The following is a 17,278-nucleotide window of genomic DNA, read 5'->3' on the forward strand; positions in this document are numbered from 1 at the left end:
ACCTAGAATGGTGCTGTGCAGAGTGGCTTTTGGAGTGGTGGCCAGGACACAGATGCGCCGGGGGTAGCAGGCGGGGTAGCAGGCAGCTCAATGAGGGTGAGAAATAGAGCCCAGAGAGGTGGCCGTGGGGAGTGAAAGCAAGTTTGCAGCCTGGCTTGCTTTGTTTGCAAAATCCTTGGCATGTTTTAAAGGTGTTGATTGAGGAGAGGAGGGGGTTTGGAGATGCAGCCGTTTTGTCCCTTATTCCAAACCCCCGAATGCTAATGGGATTTGAGCCAATACCAAGTTGGCTTTGTCATATGATGCCCAGGGAGGCTGAGGCCAGAGGTGGCGGTCACTGACCAAACCACACTGGGAGCCAGAGCCAGCTACATGGGACGGGACCCAGGTCTGCCATCTTAGCCAGGGAGTACCTTTGCTGCTGCAGTATTCCTGTGACCAGATGGGAAGGACAAAAGACGCCTGTACCTGGGAACTGGCTTCATGGCTTAGCATCCCCAGGCCCACACAGCCCCCAGGCTCTGTTCCCTCTGCAGTCTGCCTGCCGAGGGTGAGACCAGCACCTCCACTTTGCAGGGCTGCAGGTTCCCATCAGCCCGGAAGCCTTCTCTGAATCTAAGCAGGGTTGGTCGGTGTGGTCCTCCATGGGGGTCCCCACACTCTGGTGGAAGAGGAAGAGGAGTGGCCATGGCAGGGTCAGCAGAGAGCAGGCTTGGAGGGAGGATGGGAAGGCCTGCTCATTGCTATTCTGACCTGGTCTCAGAGGCCTGTCCAGGGCACCAAGCGCCTTGAACCAGTCCTCTCTACCCCACTAGAGGGGAGAGAAGCACATCAGGCTGGGTCCAGGCTTCCCCACCTTTAGAGCATGAGGAGCTTCTTGTCTGGGTCTCAGCTGCTCTGAGACCCAACGGGCATCAAGCCTGGGGAAAGGGTGGTGTCTGCAGGGACCCTCATGCTGAGGAACTTATTCCCTGACAGAGGGTTTCACTTCTATCCAAACTTGTGTTTTCCTGAAGTCTGGTCATTCTCAAACTTGAATATCAGATTTTCTGTTAAAATGCAGGTTACTGGGGCCACCCCCAGAGCTTTTGATTGAGTAGATCCGGATGGGGCCTGAGCATCTGCATTTCCCGCAGATTCCCAGGTGGTGTTTCCCATCTGCGGTCCACACCTTGAGAACCACTGACTTCCAAAGGGAAGGGCGGCATCTTTAATCCTCTGCCACCCCCAGCACTCAGCTCACAGCAGGGTCCTCATGTTGTGGAACGGAAACATTGGCTGTATACGTTTTGGCAAATTGAACTGTTTTTACCCTTGGATTGCATTCTAAAATGGGGACCTTGTTCTAACAATACCCGGGCATCCTCAGGTGGCTTCTCAAAGGAAGGACCATGGCTTTGTCTGAGTCTTTTTGGCACCCTGCCCTATGGAGTTTTGAACACTGTGGAACTGGACAAAATCATCTCCATGACAACCCAGGATTAGCTCCTTATTTTGTTCCAGACAAAAGCTAATAGCTCGTGTGTTCTCTCTCAGTCGCCCTGCCTGAGCAGAGCCCTTCCCTCCTGCTCTCACACTTCACTGCCACTCCTGGGCACTTTATGTCTTAGGTGGGAGCAGCTCTAGAGTGTATGCAGCACTCCCCTACCCACCCTTAGGCCTGCATTCCTCTGCCCACGTCTCCTAGCGGGGGCCTTTACACAGATGGAGCCACGAGGCTTGGAGTTCCGTAAGGATTGGAGAGGTCTCACGGAGAACAGGACCTGTTCTGATTTTCAACCTCTGGAGGAGGAAGGGGAGGACAGGAACTTGGCCTTGGCTGCACTTGGCCATCTCCTCCCTGAAACATGTTTTCCTGACTGCTGTGTCCCTCCCGTCCTGGTTTTCTGCCTCAGTCTTCTTTGCCAAGTCCTCTTCTAAATGCTGGCACTTCTGTTGGGGCCAGGCCTATTCTGTCTTCTTTTCTTCTCTGATCTCTGCTCTCACTAGACAAAGCATCCATGTCTGCAGCCTAAATATCGTCCCTGCGCTGCCCATCCCAGGCCCTCTTCTCCAGTTGTTACTTCTCTAGACTCCAGACTGTTATCCAGCTGCCTACCTGACAGCCGTCTCCTCTTGGCTCTTAGCACCATCTCAAACTGAACATACCCAGACTAAGCTCTTACTTTCCAACTTGAATTCCTCCAACATCTGCTGCTCACCTGGCCCTTTCCACTGTGGCCAATGATCCATCCATTCATCCATATACCCACCTACCCACCCACCCAGCCATTCATCCATCCAGACACTGAAGCCAGAAACCTGGGTGACATCCTTGGTACCTCTCCCCACTTCAGGATATGTTAGTCAGGATGGCCTCGACTTTGCAGCAATAACACATCAATCTTAAAATCTCAGACTTAGCACAATAACATTTCTTGCTTGCATGTATCAGACCAGTAGGGTCAGCCGAGGTAGGAGGTGGAACTCAACTTTACCCAGTCATTTAGGGATCCAGGTTTCTTCCATCTTGGAACACTGCTACCCTTAACATGTGGCCTTCAAGGGTGGTACAGAGAAGGAAGAGAGGAAGGCTGTGGAAGCCTGTCGGGGTGTTTTAGAGGCTGGGTCTGCACTCCACCTACTCACCATTGGTGTGTCCTCAGGTGATGTGGGTGAGAACTAAGACTTTTGCACATTTGCCAGCCAGGTCCAGCCAGTGTCTCCCCAAGCCCTGTCAGCCCTGCTCCTGACTCTGTCCCACACAGGACTCCAACTCTGCTGCCTCCCTGTGTCTGCATCTCTGCTATTGGACTATATGATCTTCCCTACACAACCAAATCAAAGTGTGACTCCTTTAAAGCCCATCTGTGTCAGGTCAAATGATACCCCTCACCCTGCCCCGAGATGCCCACATCATCCTAATCCCTGAAACCTGTCAATATGTTACTTCACATAGCAAAAAGAATTTTGCAGAGGTAATTAAGGTTCTTGAACTGAGAATTTTATCCTGGATTTGGGTGGACCCCGTATCATCACGTGGGTCCTTATAAGTGAAAGGAGGAGGCAGGAGAATCAAAGAGGAGAGACTTGAGGCTACAAAGCTGCTGGCTTTGAAGAGGGAGGAAGGGGCCATGAGCCCAGGAATGTGGGTGGCCTCTTAAATCTGGAAAAGTCCAGAAAATGGATTCTCCCCTAGAACCTCTAGATGAAATGCAACCCTGCTGACATCTTAATTTTAGTTGAGACTCATTTCGGACTTGTGACCTGCAGGAACGTAAGATGATACTTGTGACATGCAGGAATGTAAGATGATAAGCTTTGTCATTTTAAGACACTAAGTTTGCTTACAAACTTACAGCAGCAGTAGGGAATGAATACACCACCCAGTGACATCTCTAAGCATTGAGGATAAAAATCTCAATGTGTTAACCCACCGGAGTAAGAACTCTGTGCACGCAGAGACTGTGCCTTTTCTGTTCACTCTTGTGTTGCTCTGCAGTGTCTGACTCAGTGTGTCTTGAATAAATGAGTAATTAAGAGAAAGAGGGAGAGGAAAGTGGGAAGAAAAAAAAAAAAGGTAAAAAAGGAGAAGGGGGAGGAGAAGGAGAAAAGGCATCTTGAAATCTTCCAGTCTCAACAAAACTAAATTTTGTTGTGGAACATATGGGTCTGTGGAAGCTGGACGTACTGTGTGTGAGTGGAAGGAAATCAGTTGCTGCTTTTAGTTAGAAAAACCCAAGGCTGTCTCAGGAGTCCAACTCCCATCCTCCCAACCTCCAGGGAACAGGGCCCTGGGAGGATTCAGCTCTAATCCCCTGAGGCCAGAGCAGTTTCCATTCAATGGAGGAGTGAAGGTGAGAGCCCGCTGGGCCTTGCCATCTGTGCTGGGCTGGGAGGTGGTAACCAAGATAAATGGGCACTAGGGCATTGTGGGGAGCCCCAGGGAGGCAGCTCAGAGTCTGAGACTGCAGCAATGCAGACTAGAGGACTGGGTAAAGGTCTTGGAGCTCCCAATAGGGCCAGGGACATTGTCTTCCAAACCCAGACTGGGATTTGGGTCCCGGGGTCCTGAGGGCTCATTCTAGGTTTCCTACCTACCCTGGTACTATGGGAATTGTCTTTACTACTCTAGAGGGGGCCCAGGCTGGGGACTTAAGGGGTACCAGGAGGGCTTTGAGAGCTGTGGCAGATACATCCTGAGAGCTCTCATGCCCCGGGCTGGGGTGAAGCACCGTAGCAGATGCCCCTTAGGCAGCTTTAGCCACCCCAGCCATCCTCTGGGCACCAGTAGGTCCTGGGTGAATCTGTTTCAGATTTGAGCTCTGGTCACTCAAAGCTGGGAGTTCAGAGAGACTCAGTCCTCCCTGCACACATAGGAAATGTGAATCATGGTGGAGGGGGTGGTGACTGGCCTGAGTCACCAGTGAGCCTGTGGCAGAAGGAGATCAGAACTCGAGTTTTAGGGCTTCCGGTGCTAATGCTGTGTGGAGAGCTCCCCTTCTTCCCCGCTCTGCCCTCAAACATCAGTTTCATGGCTTTGTGTTTTTCTCCAGCACCGGCCCTGGTGCATAGATGGTCCCTGGCACAAGGCAGGCACTTAGTACATAGTAGTTAAGAGAATGCATCCCCTGTCCTGCTGCCAACACGAGCCCCCCTTCTCACCTCGTGCCACCCGCCTGATCTCTGCAGCCCCCCCTGCCCTCAACCCTCACGACCCTGCTCGTTCTGTCTGAAGTGGCCCCATGACCTCGGCAATGTCAGATGGCAGCAGCAGCTGGCTGTGCCAGGGCCTAATGTTCTCCATTAAGGGAACATCTGTTGGCTGGGGCTCCTGAGGCATGGGCCAGACGCAGCCACGCTCCATGGCCATTCCGCGATCAACATGGGCTGCAGTAGCCAAAGATGTGCTATTGGTTCTCTTTCAAGGACATGATGTCACAGCCAGGCACATGCTGGCTAGATGTCCTCTGCTAATCGTTACACAGGAATCACCGATGACTGGCCCATTGCTCTGAGACCTGGTACCCAGCTCCCTTCATCCGGCCTTTAATATCTTTGCCTTCTTGGCTTTCTGTTCTCAGAGCTTTCTATGGTATGTCTGGCTCCCAAACTCTGCCATTTATGAACAGGATGCTATGGGCCAATGTGACTGGGCACAGATTCCAAAATAGCCCGGTGTGAATTCCGAGACAAGATTTTCTCAATCTAGAAGCTGTGGATGCCTTCTGGTCCAAATAGCACTCAAGCGTCATGGACCCCAACAAAGACTGTGAGCTCATGGTGCCTTGCTCCAGGCCCCTCCTCTTCCCAGCATCTTCCCTGGTGTCCTCTGGGACCTATCAGCAGCCCTTCCCCAGGCCATCTCACCTTGCAGGTCCCTGCTTCACCTCCCTGCCTATGGAGGCCTCTCGGGGGAATGGTTCCCAGAGACACCTAATTGGGATAATGAAATTAATGATTCTGACAGCCGTGAACAGGCATTGAATGAGCCTGGCTCTGTTCTGAGAGCTTTGCACATGTGAACTCATTAATCCTCACAGCAGCCCTATGAGGTGGGCACTGTCGGTCACCTGCTGTCCCTGATATGGCACAGAAGCCTTCATAGCCTTTCTTTATAATCCCCTAACAGATGGAGGCCCCTTTCCTGCAAGTCTCCTCTGCTGCCTGGCACTCCACACCCCTGCCTCCCACCACACCTTTGCCGCTCTCTCCTGCTTGCATCACTACATGCATTTCCTCTGCCTGCTCCATAAATACGGGGTCTCCATGCTCCGTCTCCATACGGAACCCATAGCAGGGTTCCCTCCTCCATGCTCTTCTCACTGTACATCCCTTCTCACAGTGAGCTGTCTCATCCCATGGCCTCAACCACTACCCATAGGCCGGAAGGAAAAACGAGTGGCAGGGCCATGAGTACCATATTAAGGATTGAGGATACCAAAATCCTGGAAAGCGTGGGATAGTTGGTGAGGTCTTGTGACATGGCCAGATACTCATTTTGAAAAGCTTGTGGTTGTAGCTCTATGGGGTTTGTGTACCTGTGGTCTCAGTGAGGGATCCTAATCCCTTCACCGGGTAGGGTGAAGGGATAGAGTGTGAGGCAAGGATTGCATAAGGTTTCAAGGTGAAACCACGAAGGGCTTGACCAGGAGCACCAAGGTGAAGGAGATGAAGTGGGGTGACTCCCAGGTTTCCAGCTGGGGCTGGAACAGGCAATCAGGTTTGGGCAGGAGATGCTGCATTGAGTCTTGGACTGCTGTGTTTGAACCATCTTTGGTCCTTCAAGGTGGGGGTATCGAGCAGGAAACCAGCTGTGAGCTCTACCCTCATGGGGTGGACAGGACAGAGGACTGGGAGTTGTCCACATGCAATTCTGTTATACTCATGAGCAGGGTGAGTGCTGAGGTTAGCAGAGTGGGCAGCCAAAGGCAGGGCAGCTACCAGCACCTGCATTCAGTTGGGGCTGCAGGGTTGGACCCAGTCAGGGCTGAAATTATACTTTGGATTTGGCAGCAAAGAGGTCACTGGTGACCTTGGTGAGAGGTGTTCCAGCATTGTGGGAGGACAGAGCCAGAGAAGTAGGGATGGAGCAGGAAGAGGTGGCGGCAGGCAGTGCAGGGAGCTCTACAGAGGCTGGTAGGGCTGGAAAGAGGCAGGCACAGGAGGAGAGGGGTCAGGGGAGCCGCTGGGCCCCCAGACCCGAAAATCTGGTCATCAAGCTTGACAGTTTCCTCTTCCTCACTGCTCATGTCCAATGAGGACCAAATCTAGGGGATTCCTAAGCATCTCTCAATAGGCTTGTCCCTTCCTCTCTGTCAGCCTGGAGATGCTGCCAAGGCCTCTGCAGCAGTCCCTGCCTCCACCTTTTCTGGTTCTGGGTCCTTTCACAATTCTAGCCTGGTGCGTGCAAGCTTCTGCCTGGCTGGCTTTCCCCTCTTCTCCAGGTGATGAATTTGTGTCCCCTGCTGGGCTTGCCTGCGGGTAGGTGGAAGTAGTGGAGCGGCAGTCTTAGGCCAGCCTGTTCCTGCCCCTCCCCCTAAGGCAGATAGGGGGCCTTGCTGAGGGGTGGATCTGAAGTGGGACCCCTCGGGGGTTGCTGAGGAGGGGCTTGGGTGAGGGATGTGGGAGAGGCTGCTGCAGAGACGCCTGCATCTCAGCATCTCATTCCTAGGGATCCAGCCTGGCCTGGTGTGTCTCCCCTCCCCACAATCTTTCGAGGTTGTGGGGCTGTGGGGTGGTGTAAAAACAGGTAAGGGAGGTGTGTGTGGTGTGAGATGTGTGTGATGTGAGAATGTGGTGTGTGTGATGTGTGTGTGTCTGGCCCCTCTCACCATGGCTGTCTTCTCCACAGGCTGTCCCGGGATGTGGGATAACATCACGTGTTGGAAGCCCGCCCATGTGGGTGAGATGGTCCTGGTCAGCTGCCCTGAACTCTTCCGAATCTTCAACCCAGACCAAGGTGGGTTTAACCCAGAGGCTCTTTAGGTCACACTGGTCTAGACCGCTCCCCAAACTTGGCCCCAGGCAAGCACCAAGGACAGGGAGGCCACCCTGTGGGCAGAGTCCCTGCTCCCGAGCTCACATGCGGTATGGGGGATGAAACCAGACATGCATACATGGGGACACAGGTACATGTGGGGACCATCATTGTGGGTAAGAGCAAGGCTGTCTCCTCAGGTGTGGGATCCATCCCAGCTGTCACTCATCCTCTAGCCCGGGCCCCTGTCAGCTGGGGAATGTGGCCCAGTGGTCCCCTCCCAGGGTGCCTTTGTGAGGGTAACGTGAAGTGATGCCGTGGATGCCACTTAGCACAGGACTTGGTGCGTTTTGAATGTGCAGTAGTAAATGTTAGCTGGGATTGTCACCATCCTCCCACAGTAACAGATCGATCCTCAGCGGCCCAGCGGGAGGCATGGAGAGAGATGCTGTAGACATCCCCCTCAGGCAGAATGAGACGCGTGGGGAAGGCAGCTGGACACAAGACACCCACGTCCACATTCAGAGCCACTTAGACGCTGGCACAGGGCCTGGTGGGGCGGGCACACACGTTTGCTCAACAGAGCATTTTCTGGGCCCTCGATGCCCTCATGCAGTTACTCGGACTTAGATGGGGAGGGGTCTGGCCTCGGGCTGCCAGGGGAGAGGGTGCCACACATGGGAAACAGTGCCACAGTGCTGTCAGTAACAATGGACATGAGCTTGGAGGCATGCATGTGCGATGGCACTTCCCTGAGAGGGAAGGCTGGGAGGGTGCAGTGTCCTGAAGATCTGAGTTTGGGGCATGTCTGTGTTTGAGATCTTGGGGGCCCCTAAAGTGCTATGGAGGTATCCAGTGGCCCCAGAATCATAGAGGAGCCTGTGAGTTGGGCAGAGTGGCCAAGCTCTGTGCCCAAGTGGCATGTAGGGTGAGGATAAGGGAGAGAAGGAGATGCTCTACCCACAGGCAGAAGCCCCAGTAGCCCTATCTCCATTGCAGGGGGCATCTGAGGGGAAGGGATGGCTGCAGATGGCTCCTTTCCATATGGGTCCCATGGGCTCTTCCAGGAGGGTTCCTGCCTTTCAGCTGGGACCTGTGAGCCTTCCCACAGGCCTTCTGCCTCTTCCCTGTGTCACAGGAGGCAGGGTGGCCAGCTGAAGGCACTGAGTTGGGGCTGGGCAGGGAGAGCTGGCGGGGTTAGCTTCAGGCAGGTGACTTACTGAGCCACATCCTGGCCATCAAGCTATGGGCGGGGGCTGAGGGGATCAGAGGGGTCCAAGTTTTGTGTGGTCATGGACCTGGCCTTAGCGTTCTCCTTTTCCAGCCTGAGACCTAGGCTGATGTCCTTCTAGAAGGGGCGAGTTTCCAGGCTCTACTCTGGCACCGAGTCCTGCCTGCGGCAGTCCCCTGACCTCTCTGAGAGGAAAAAGGCAAATTTGCTCTCAAACCTCAAATTCCAATAACTGACTCTGCCCTGGAGGTGGAGGGGCTTGCAGGAGGTAGCAGAGAAAATAGTGGTGTGTGTTGGGGTCCCAGGCCCCTCGTCTCTGGCTCCCACCCCAAGGTTTGTCTAAGATGCACTGCACTCTGCAGCATACCTCCACCTCCAGACCACCTGTCGGCCTAGGAGGGGGGCATGGAACTCTCCCACCTGAAGGCTTGGGGACTGGGTGTGACCGGAGCAGGCCACAGTGAATTCTGAAAGAGGATACAGGCACTGGAGTGAGAGACACAGTAGGACCGGAGGGCTGCGAGGCGTGGTGGCAGCCAGCAAGTGATTCAGCCTGATTCCCAATTCATTCCTGTAGAGCCAGCTTAATCACTTCCTCCGTTCATGTATTCCTTTCATTCCATCATTCCTTTAAAGTTTATTGAACATCTACTCTGGGTCAGATTCCATGCCAGACTCCTCCTCCTCATCAAAAGGCAAAATGAATCAACAGTAAAATAAGATTTTCCTAAGATACACTTTCCTCCACACTCCCCCCTTCCTCTGGAAGTGGCACAATGAAGGTGTTATTCACACCTGATTCTTAATGGTTCATTATGGCAGGGCCTTTTAGCACCTTTCTTCACAAAGCTTGATTGGTGAGACCTGCCTTGAATACTTGGCAGGGAGAGAATGGAATTCCTGTTTCTTCTCAGTTCCCAGGTAGCCTGTTGTGATGACTGTGGCTGTGTAGGATATTGGAGACTGGAGATGCGGGAGCACTCATCTCCTTCCTCCTCTCAAATGCCTCTGCCCATTTCTTTTCTGGAGGTCTCCAATATTCTCAGCTTATAGTCCTCATACCTTCTGGGTTCCCCAGAGCCCCTTTTTAATGTTTGGGGGTGGGAAGGAGGAGGAAGTGTTCAGCAGGGCCCGATGAGAGCACCCCCTGACTTCAGCCCCACTGCTTACTTCTGACCTCTCTCTTTCTCTCTCTCTCTCTCTCTCTGTTTCAGTCTGGGAGACCGAAACCATTGGTAAGAGGAAACTTGGTGAGGACAGACCACTGTCTCTCTGTCCATCCAGCAGGAGCCCAGCCTCAGGAGATCCCAGGATCTGGCTGCCGGGATTGGGGCGGGGGTGGGGGTGGAGTAAGAGGCTCATTGGGGATCAGGCTCTTTCCTCCTTCCTCCCTCCCCTTCTCCCCCACCTTGGCCATTCTGGAGGTGGAGGGTACAGGAAGATGCAAGACACAGGTGGGACCTCGGGGCCCTCACAGGCTTGTTTGGGAGGATGGGACTCACCAATGGAGGGGCTAAGAAACAAGCTGACACATAAGTGTAGGTGCATGCATGTGCATACGTACGGACCTGAACATGTGCCTCAGTCCATGCAGATGGTGATATCTCTGACACCTAAGAAGCCAGAATGCACAGTGAGCAAGAGAACAGAAGAGTGAATGATGCAGCATGCAGGCAGAATAGTGGAGTCAGGAGAGGCTTCCAGGCAGAGGTGGCATGTCAGCTGGACCTTGGGAAAGGAGTTTTGAGAAGTGGGGGTGGGGGTGGAAATGGGGTCTCATTGCTAGCAGGGGTTTGGCATGAGAAAAGGGTGGAAATGGGAATGAAGAGTAGAGAGAGAAGAGAAATTGTCTGAAGATGAAGTCTTCTGGATTCCCTTTGATGAAGAGCAGTTTTGGAGGCTGAGGTGGAGGGCTGAAAACCAAAAAGGAAACCCCAAGCCGTGCGCCCTCATTGCTGTGTTTCGCCCTTTTCTTGAAAAGGCCCAACCATCCCTTTTCATTTTCTCCCATTCCTCTCCATTCTGGAGGCCCTCCCATCCTCCTGGCAATGCCCATTGCCATTTCCTGTTGTGGAGACTGAGTCCTGGACCATCCTGAACATCACAGAAATGCAAAGCAAGTGAGACTGGTGTTAGAAGGTGGCGTGTGAGAAAGGTGTGCGGCTGCTGTGTGATGTTGCCTCTTGGCCAGGACCCCTTCCCCCTCCTTCCTGTAGAACAGGGGTAGCCTGAGCCTTCCAGGGTGGACAGCAAACAGTAGCTAACTGTAAGCCAGGCATTTTGATACCCGCCTATGTCTGTATTTTGCAGGAGAGTCTGATTTTGGTGACAGTAACTCCTTAGAACTCTCAGGTAAGGGGTTAGGCGGGGGTCAACCATGGACTGGCTGGAGGGAGGGCACTGCCGACATGCCAGCTTTGAGAGCCCCATACCAGGCTGGGCTCTGCCCCTCTGTGGCTGGGTTATCTTTGGCCAGTGACTTTCTCTGATAAAGGTACAGATTATCTTCCCAGAAAAACTCAGACAGAAAACTGCATAGAATTTCAGGGGAGCCACAGATGTCTTAGGGTCCCCTTGTGGACTTCAAGAACTCCTGGATTGTGTCAGTCTTGACTGTTTCTGAACTCCAACATGTAGAACAGCGGCTCTCAAGCTTTAGCTGTGTGTCAGTTACCTCGTGTGCTGTTAAAATGCAAGTTCCTGGCAGTCTCTAATTTATTCCACCTGGGCTGGGGCCTGAGAATGTGCTTGTCTCGCCAGCGTCCCAGGCGATGCTGCTGGGCTGATTGGGTAGGTCAGCCCTTTGGGAAACGCTGCCCGAAAGTTCTATGTTCCTGTGCAGTCTCTGGGGCAGATCAGGCTAGTCAAGCAGGTACAATCACCCAGGGGTTTTGACAATCTCAAGAGCACTCCATCTTCCGGAGATTTCTGTTAGAACAATGCAGTGGCGAATTCATGGAACAGCTCTGAACAAAAGGGTTTATACTTCTCTGAGCCCACACTGTTATAAAAAGGAAAAAAAGGAAATAAAAGAAAGGAAACGGCTTTTCCCTCTAGAACACTTTTTCAAAAAATATTGTGTTTCAAAGCAGCTTCCCTTTCCTCTTCCCACCACTCTGATGTGAGCAAAGCGGAGAGGAAATGAGGCCCAGGGAGGGGAAGGAGCTTGGCCACGGCGGTGATTTCCCTGGGACATTCAGACTTTCTGAAAGAAGTGTTCAGAGGGACTTAAAAGGAGGTTGCCTGAAACAGATTTGCTGGAAGGAGGGACAGTTTGGCATCAGCTGTGGGACAGAAGCGAGCTCCTTTGCTCCCCCTGGGCCTGCCAGCTTCCTCCTTAGCCTGTGCCATAGAACTCAGAGTTGGAGAAGGGCTGGAGCCCAGGCTCCCTGTTGTGGGCAGAACTCTCCTTTCTGGCAGAGTTACCCACATCCCAGAAAGTTCATTTCTGACTTTCTTGGCTAAAGAGAACTGGCCTTAGATCTTCTAATGCAACAAGTGAGGGACGCAGATTGGAAAAGCGGAAGGATCTCCTCTCCTGGCCTCTGCCTCCCACAAAGGCTGACCTGTTGCCCCCTTTGCCTCCTTCCCGAGTTCCCTGGAGGTGACCTGTCCAGCAATATGGGTACTGGAACCCCTTTTCTGCAGGTATCTCTTGTTTTGTGTAACGTCCTGGTCTTTGAATGCTGTGAAGGGAAGAACCAACCGTATGTGGTCCTGATAGACCAAGTACACTCCCAGTGTCAGGCTGGGGCCACACTCAGGTGCTGGGCTGGAGGAAAAGGGGGCTGCTTGCTTATCCCCATCCCACCCTCGACATCACCCACCCACCATTATAAACCATCGGGTGAGGGGAAAATGAAAAAGCAATCATGAAAGGCTAACAGCCCCACGCAGGGCAAAACCCAGCCTGGACTCTACTGTGCAGCCAGCAAATGACTCATTTGATGGCCATGACTGAACCCAGCCCCTCAAGTGTCCCTATGAATGGCCTTAAAGTCAATCAAAAGAAAACTAAAGTACATTAGTGACAGGAGACAGTCCCCCAAATGCTTAAAGGCAAAATTTTAAAAGAAACCCCAAATATATATCTTCGTAAGATCCAGCCCTAGGTTAGTGGAGGTCTGGACCTTGTTAATGAAGTAAGCCCTGTGTCCCCTTGTAGGATGTCGCAGCTGCTGTGAGGCTTAGAGCTTAGGGCTCCGAGGGAAAGCATCACATCAAGATGTGTTCCCAAGGTGTGCCAAGGATATCACCCATACCCTACAGTCACCAGAGGGGATTCCTCAAAGCGACCAGATCTCCTGATGGAGAATCTTTGGGGGCAGGTCTGGAATCTGCATTTGTGATCAGTCTCCCAGGTGGTTCTGCACACTGACATTTGAGAAGTGCTGATCCAGAGCCCAGGGGAGGACTCAGGCCCATCCCTGATGAGCATTTGGAAATGTTCCAGCGAGGAGGGATGCAGGGCTGCTGGATTCAGCTGGTGCAGTCTCCCCATCTTTGGTTGAAATGACCCTGCTCCTTGTCTCTCCAACCCTCCGATTAGCAATCGCTGATTTCTAAAACCTCCTTTCCCCGTGCTTCCCAGTTGGTTATAGGGGTTTCCAGGAATTCCCATTGAACACATAATTTTCGCAGATGAATTTCAGGGCCTTGCTGCGTTTTTTTACTGCAGACATGGGAGTGGTGAGCCGGAACTGCACAGAGGATGGCTGGTCGGAACCTTTCCCTCATTACTTTGATGCCTGTGGGTTTGATGAATATGAATCTGAGACTGGGGACCAAGTGAGTGTCTGCACCTTGCTCCCCAGAGGCGGTGAGGGCAGGGCTGAGCAAACTCAGGTCAGTAGGTGGCATTCATCAGCACCTGCTGGGGCTGAGAAGCAGCTGAGATGCTGGCTGTGCTTCCCATCCTGGCTACTCTTCCAGGATGCTGGGTTAATGCCAGGCCCAGCAGGGGTCTTCCTGGACCTTTGTGCAGGCCAAGGCTGCTGTCTGTTCCGATTGGACAGCGCTCTTGCCTTCAACAGCATCTATTGAGCATCTGCAGAATGCTGACACTGTGCAAAAGGGAGTAAGAGACTTGGCCGGGGGGTGAGAGGTGGTGGAGATGAGATCAGCAGAAGAGAGGGAGGAGGAGCTAGGCCTGGAGGTGGGCAGGCCCTGGTCTGGGAGACTGGGTGCAGGCCTGAGGGGGGCTGGCTGGGGACAGGTCTCACATGAAGCCCTGTATGTCCTGTACCCTGTCCAGGATTATTACTACCTGTCGGTAAAGGCCCTCTACACGGTTGGCTATAGCACGTCCCTCGTCACCCTTACCACTGCCATGGTCATCCTGTGTCGATTCCGGTGAGACCCCCAGCAGCATTCAAGCAAGCACCAGAGCTGGCCAGGGCCTCAGAGGCCTTGGTCCAGCTCTCCCCTACCCACTTGATATCAGCCCTAAGAGGCCCCTTGGAAGGCATTTCCCCCACCCCAAGGGTAACAGATGGGAAACTTCACCCCAGAGAGAATAACTGACATGTCCAGGGCTACGCAGCCAGGCAGAGCCAGGGCAGAAGATCTGCATTCCTTGCTTTTGTTTTCCTAGTCTAGATAGACAGAAGCCACAGGAGGGAGAAGTCTGGCCATGTGGGGTGGTGGAGCTGGATTATAGGGGCCTGGGAGTCAGTGAGGATTTAGAGAGGTGGCAGGAAGGAGGGTGGTCTGGGTGGGAAACCTGAGATAAAGCCATGGAGTCGGCCCACCGCGGATGCCCACATGGAGGGCGTGAGATGCTGTGGGGTCCAAGGCCTCTTTCTCCCTGGCCCACTCCTGTAGGAAGCTGCATTGTACACGCAACTTCATCCACATGAACCTGTTTGTGTCGTTCATGCTGAGAGCGATCTCCGTCTTCATCAAAGACTGGATTCTGTATGCAGAGCAGGACAGCAACCACTGCTTCGTCTCTACCGTGAGTGAGCCAAGCAGGCCAGGGGGCTCTGCCAGGAAGGCCCCACACCATTTCCCTGGTTCTCCGGATGCACATTCCCTGCCTGACACCCTGCAGGTCAAGTGTGTTCCTGTAGGTGAAGGCATTGTCCCACCACCCTTGGTTTATGTGAAAACTCAGGAATCACATAAACTAGTAGCCAATGAGCCAATGTACATCATCACTTCCAGCCAAAATGCTTCCTGTCCCTTGGCTTGAGTGTTGTATTTGGTAAAGCAGTGGAGGAAGGTCAGGTGGGAACACCAAGTCCCACGTGACTGAGGTGGAAACTCAGGCTGAGAGAGGGCTTACCCACCCTTGGTCATTTAGCCTGGGATGGAGCCCAGGTGCTCATTGGCCAGGGGTCTTTCCAGACACCTTCCCAGGTCTCATACCTCTAGAGGAGGTGACATGAGGAGAAGCTGGGCTTTGAGGAGGTAGGTTAGGAAGAACAGCGTAAAGTCCAGGCCTTGACCAGGGGGACATGTGTGGGGGCCTCCATGAGTAGAGATTTCTGGAGGCCAGGAATAGAGATCTCCCTGCTTGAAAGGTGTCCAAATCCTCATTATACTAAGGAGCCTCCTGCAGGGTCCTCTGGGCTGCTTCTCTCCCTCCTCCCCTCCGCTGAGGGAGATAGGGAAGGGGCAGGAAAGTGAAGGGGAGTGCGCTGGCAGCAGGGAGGCCTGTGTCTGCCATCCGTCTTCGTCTTGTGTGTGCAGTTTTGCCTCCATGGGCAGCTTTGACTCAGAATCTTGGGATGCCGCAGTTTCAGCTCTGATCCAGGAATGCTCACTCTTAGATCCTTGGGCTACTTGAGCCTGAGCATGCCAGAGCCAGTGGGCTCTAGGATTCTTCCCTGCTCCCGCTCCTACTGGTCTCACATCCCTCGCCCTGACGCTTCTTCCTGCAGGTGGAATGTAAGGCTGTCATGGTTTTCTTCCACTACTGTGTCGTGTCCAACTACTTCTGGTTGTTCATCGAGGGCCTGTACCTCTTCACCCTGCTGGTGGAGACCTTCTTCCCTGAAAGGAGATACTTCTACTGGTACACCATTATTGGCTGGGGTAGGTTCCTGGCTATGGCTTGGACAGGCTCAGGCCTCACGGCCACGTGTGTCCTTGGTTCCGCCTTCAGGAAGTGTCAGGTGAGGAGGGCTGCCCTGCCCAAGGCTAATGGCCTGGGCTCTTTCTTGGACTTATTCTTGTTCTTCTTGCCTGTAGAAAGCCCACTATCTGAGGGAGGAGTTATGCCCAGGAGTCCTCAGAGAAACAAGAGAGCCCTTGGTTCAAGGAAGATATCAACTCTCAGGAGGCCTGGGTGTGAGGGACAGTTAGAATTCCCAGGAATTCCAAGTCTCATGGGGGAGCGATAGCCCCCGGGAGCCCCTGGTCTGAGGCGGACATTGGACATGTTGGTTTTTCTGTTGTCATGGACCTCTTTTCTGTTCTCTCAGGGACCCCGACTGTGTGCGTGACGGTGTGGGCTACACTGAGACTCTACTTTGATGACACAGGGTTAGTACATGCTTGAGAGTCAGGGCCATAGCACAGAGTAGATTCTTACAGATGGGTTCTCAGTGGCTGCCCTGACTTCACATGAACTGCCCCGAAGAAACCATTCAATGCCAGGCCCAGACTAAAGTCCAGCACTGGGCACCACCTGAGCCCTGGCTCCATGCAGGTAACCGATCCAGCTGCATCTCAGCCAGAAACCCAGCAAGAGAATGTGCTAGGTTTCTGAGCCCTTTTTACTTCTGCACTCAGCTCTGAGTGTCTGCTTTCCTTTTAGGGAGGGGAGGAAGCATGTTAAGGGGGAGGTTACACCATATGAGCTGTAGGTCTCACGGGGGAAAAATGGTCCTTTCCCAGGAGCTCATTGGTGATCCTGACTTTTGGGCTTCATGCCCAAAAGTAGAGGGCAAGACAGAGGCTCAGAAGGAAGAGATTTTCAGAGCCAGGACCAGGCTGGAGTCTGAAGCCCACTGGAGAGCTCTTCTTCCAGCCAGCCCCTCAGAGAACTACAGGGCTGAAGGTGTTGGGCTCCCAGCTAGGTGGAGCAGTGTCCTTCGGGCATCCACATCACTGACTCACGGATGCGATCTCGTTTCTCTCTGTTTTCAGCTGCTGGGACATGAATGACAGCACAGCTCTGTGGTGGGTGATCAAAGGTCCTGTGGTTGGCTCTATCATGGTGAGTGTCCTTGGGATAAAGAGGCAGGGAAGAGACGGGGTCCTGGGGAGCAGGGCACAAGAAGAGACATGAACACACAACCTAGTTTCCTTCTGTCATTACAGTCTGTAACAGGGATGTACAAACTAGCTATTTTCTTAGCATTAGAGATTTATGTTGTTCCATTTTCCTCATTACAAAAAATAGAAATAGTTTTGTGCATAATTTTGAGCATGTGGAAATATTTCTTTAGAATAAATCCTTAGAAGTGGAATTGCTGGGTCAAAAGGGGTAGACATTTAAAGTTTCAGATCCCAAATTGCTTTGCAAAAACCTTTTAACAATTTATGCCTCCTCAGGAAGAGTGGCTCGTTTCCCCGTTTCATTATCTATACTTATAATACCAATCATTTAATTTTTGCACAGGCTTAAGGAGGATAATGCT

General features: G+C 52.9%; 1 protein-coding gene across 9 annotated transcripts in view; it reads left to right on the forward strand.

The window, feature by feature from the left end:
• Positions 1–17,278, forward strand: part of ADCYAP1R1 (ADCYAP receptor type I) — a 56,761-nt gene that overhangs the window by 16,653 nt on the left and 22,830 nt on the right. For 6 of the 9 annotated variants that reach the window (XM_037737948.1, XM_037737946.1, XM_037737950.1 and 3 more), the window contains exons 5-13: positions 7,334–7,441; positions 9,905–9,925; positions 11,001–11,042; positions 13,369–13,478; positions 13,945–14,042; positions 14,514–14,646; positions 15,575–15,728; positions 16,118–16,178; positions 16,785–16,854. In XM_037737948.1, the coding sequence (XP_037593876.1) occupies positions 7,334–7,441; positions 9,905–9,925; positions 11,001–11,042; positions 13,369–13,478; positions 13,945–14,042; positions 14,514–14,646; positions 15,575–15,728; positions 16,118–16,178; positions 16,785–16,854 (797 nt within the window). The remainder of the gene's footprint in view (positions 1–7,333; positions 7,442–9,904; positions 9,926–11,000; positions 11,043–13,368; positions 13,479–13,944; positions 14,043–14,513; positions 14,647–15,574; positions 15,729–16,117; positions 16,179–16,784; positions 16,855–17,278) is intronic. The other 3 variants (XM_037737949.1, XM_017527124.2, XM_037737947.1) reach the window with 2 other exon arrangements.

This window comes from Cebus imitator, unplaced genomic scaffold (assembly GCF_001604975.1).
Source record: "Cebus imitator isolate Cc_AM_T3 unplaced genomic scaffold, Cebus_imitator-1.0 Scaffold45, whole genome shotgun sequence".
NCBI lineage: Eukaryota > Metazoa > Chordata > Mammalia > Primates > Cebidae > Cebus > Cebus imitator.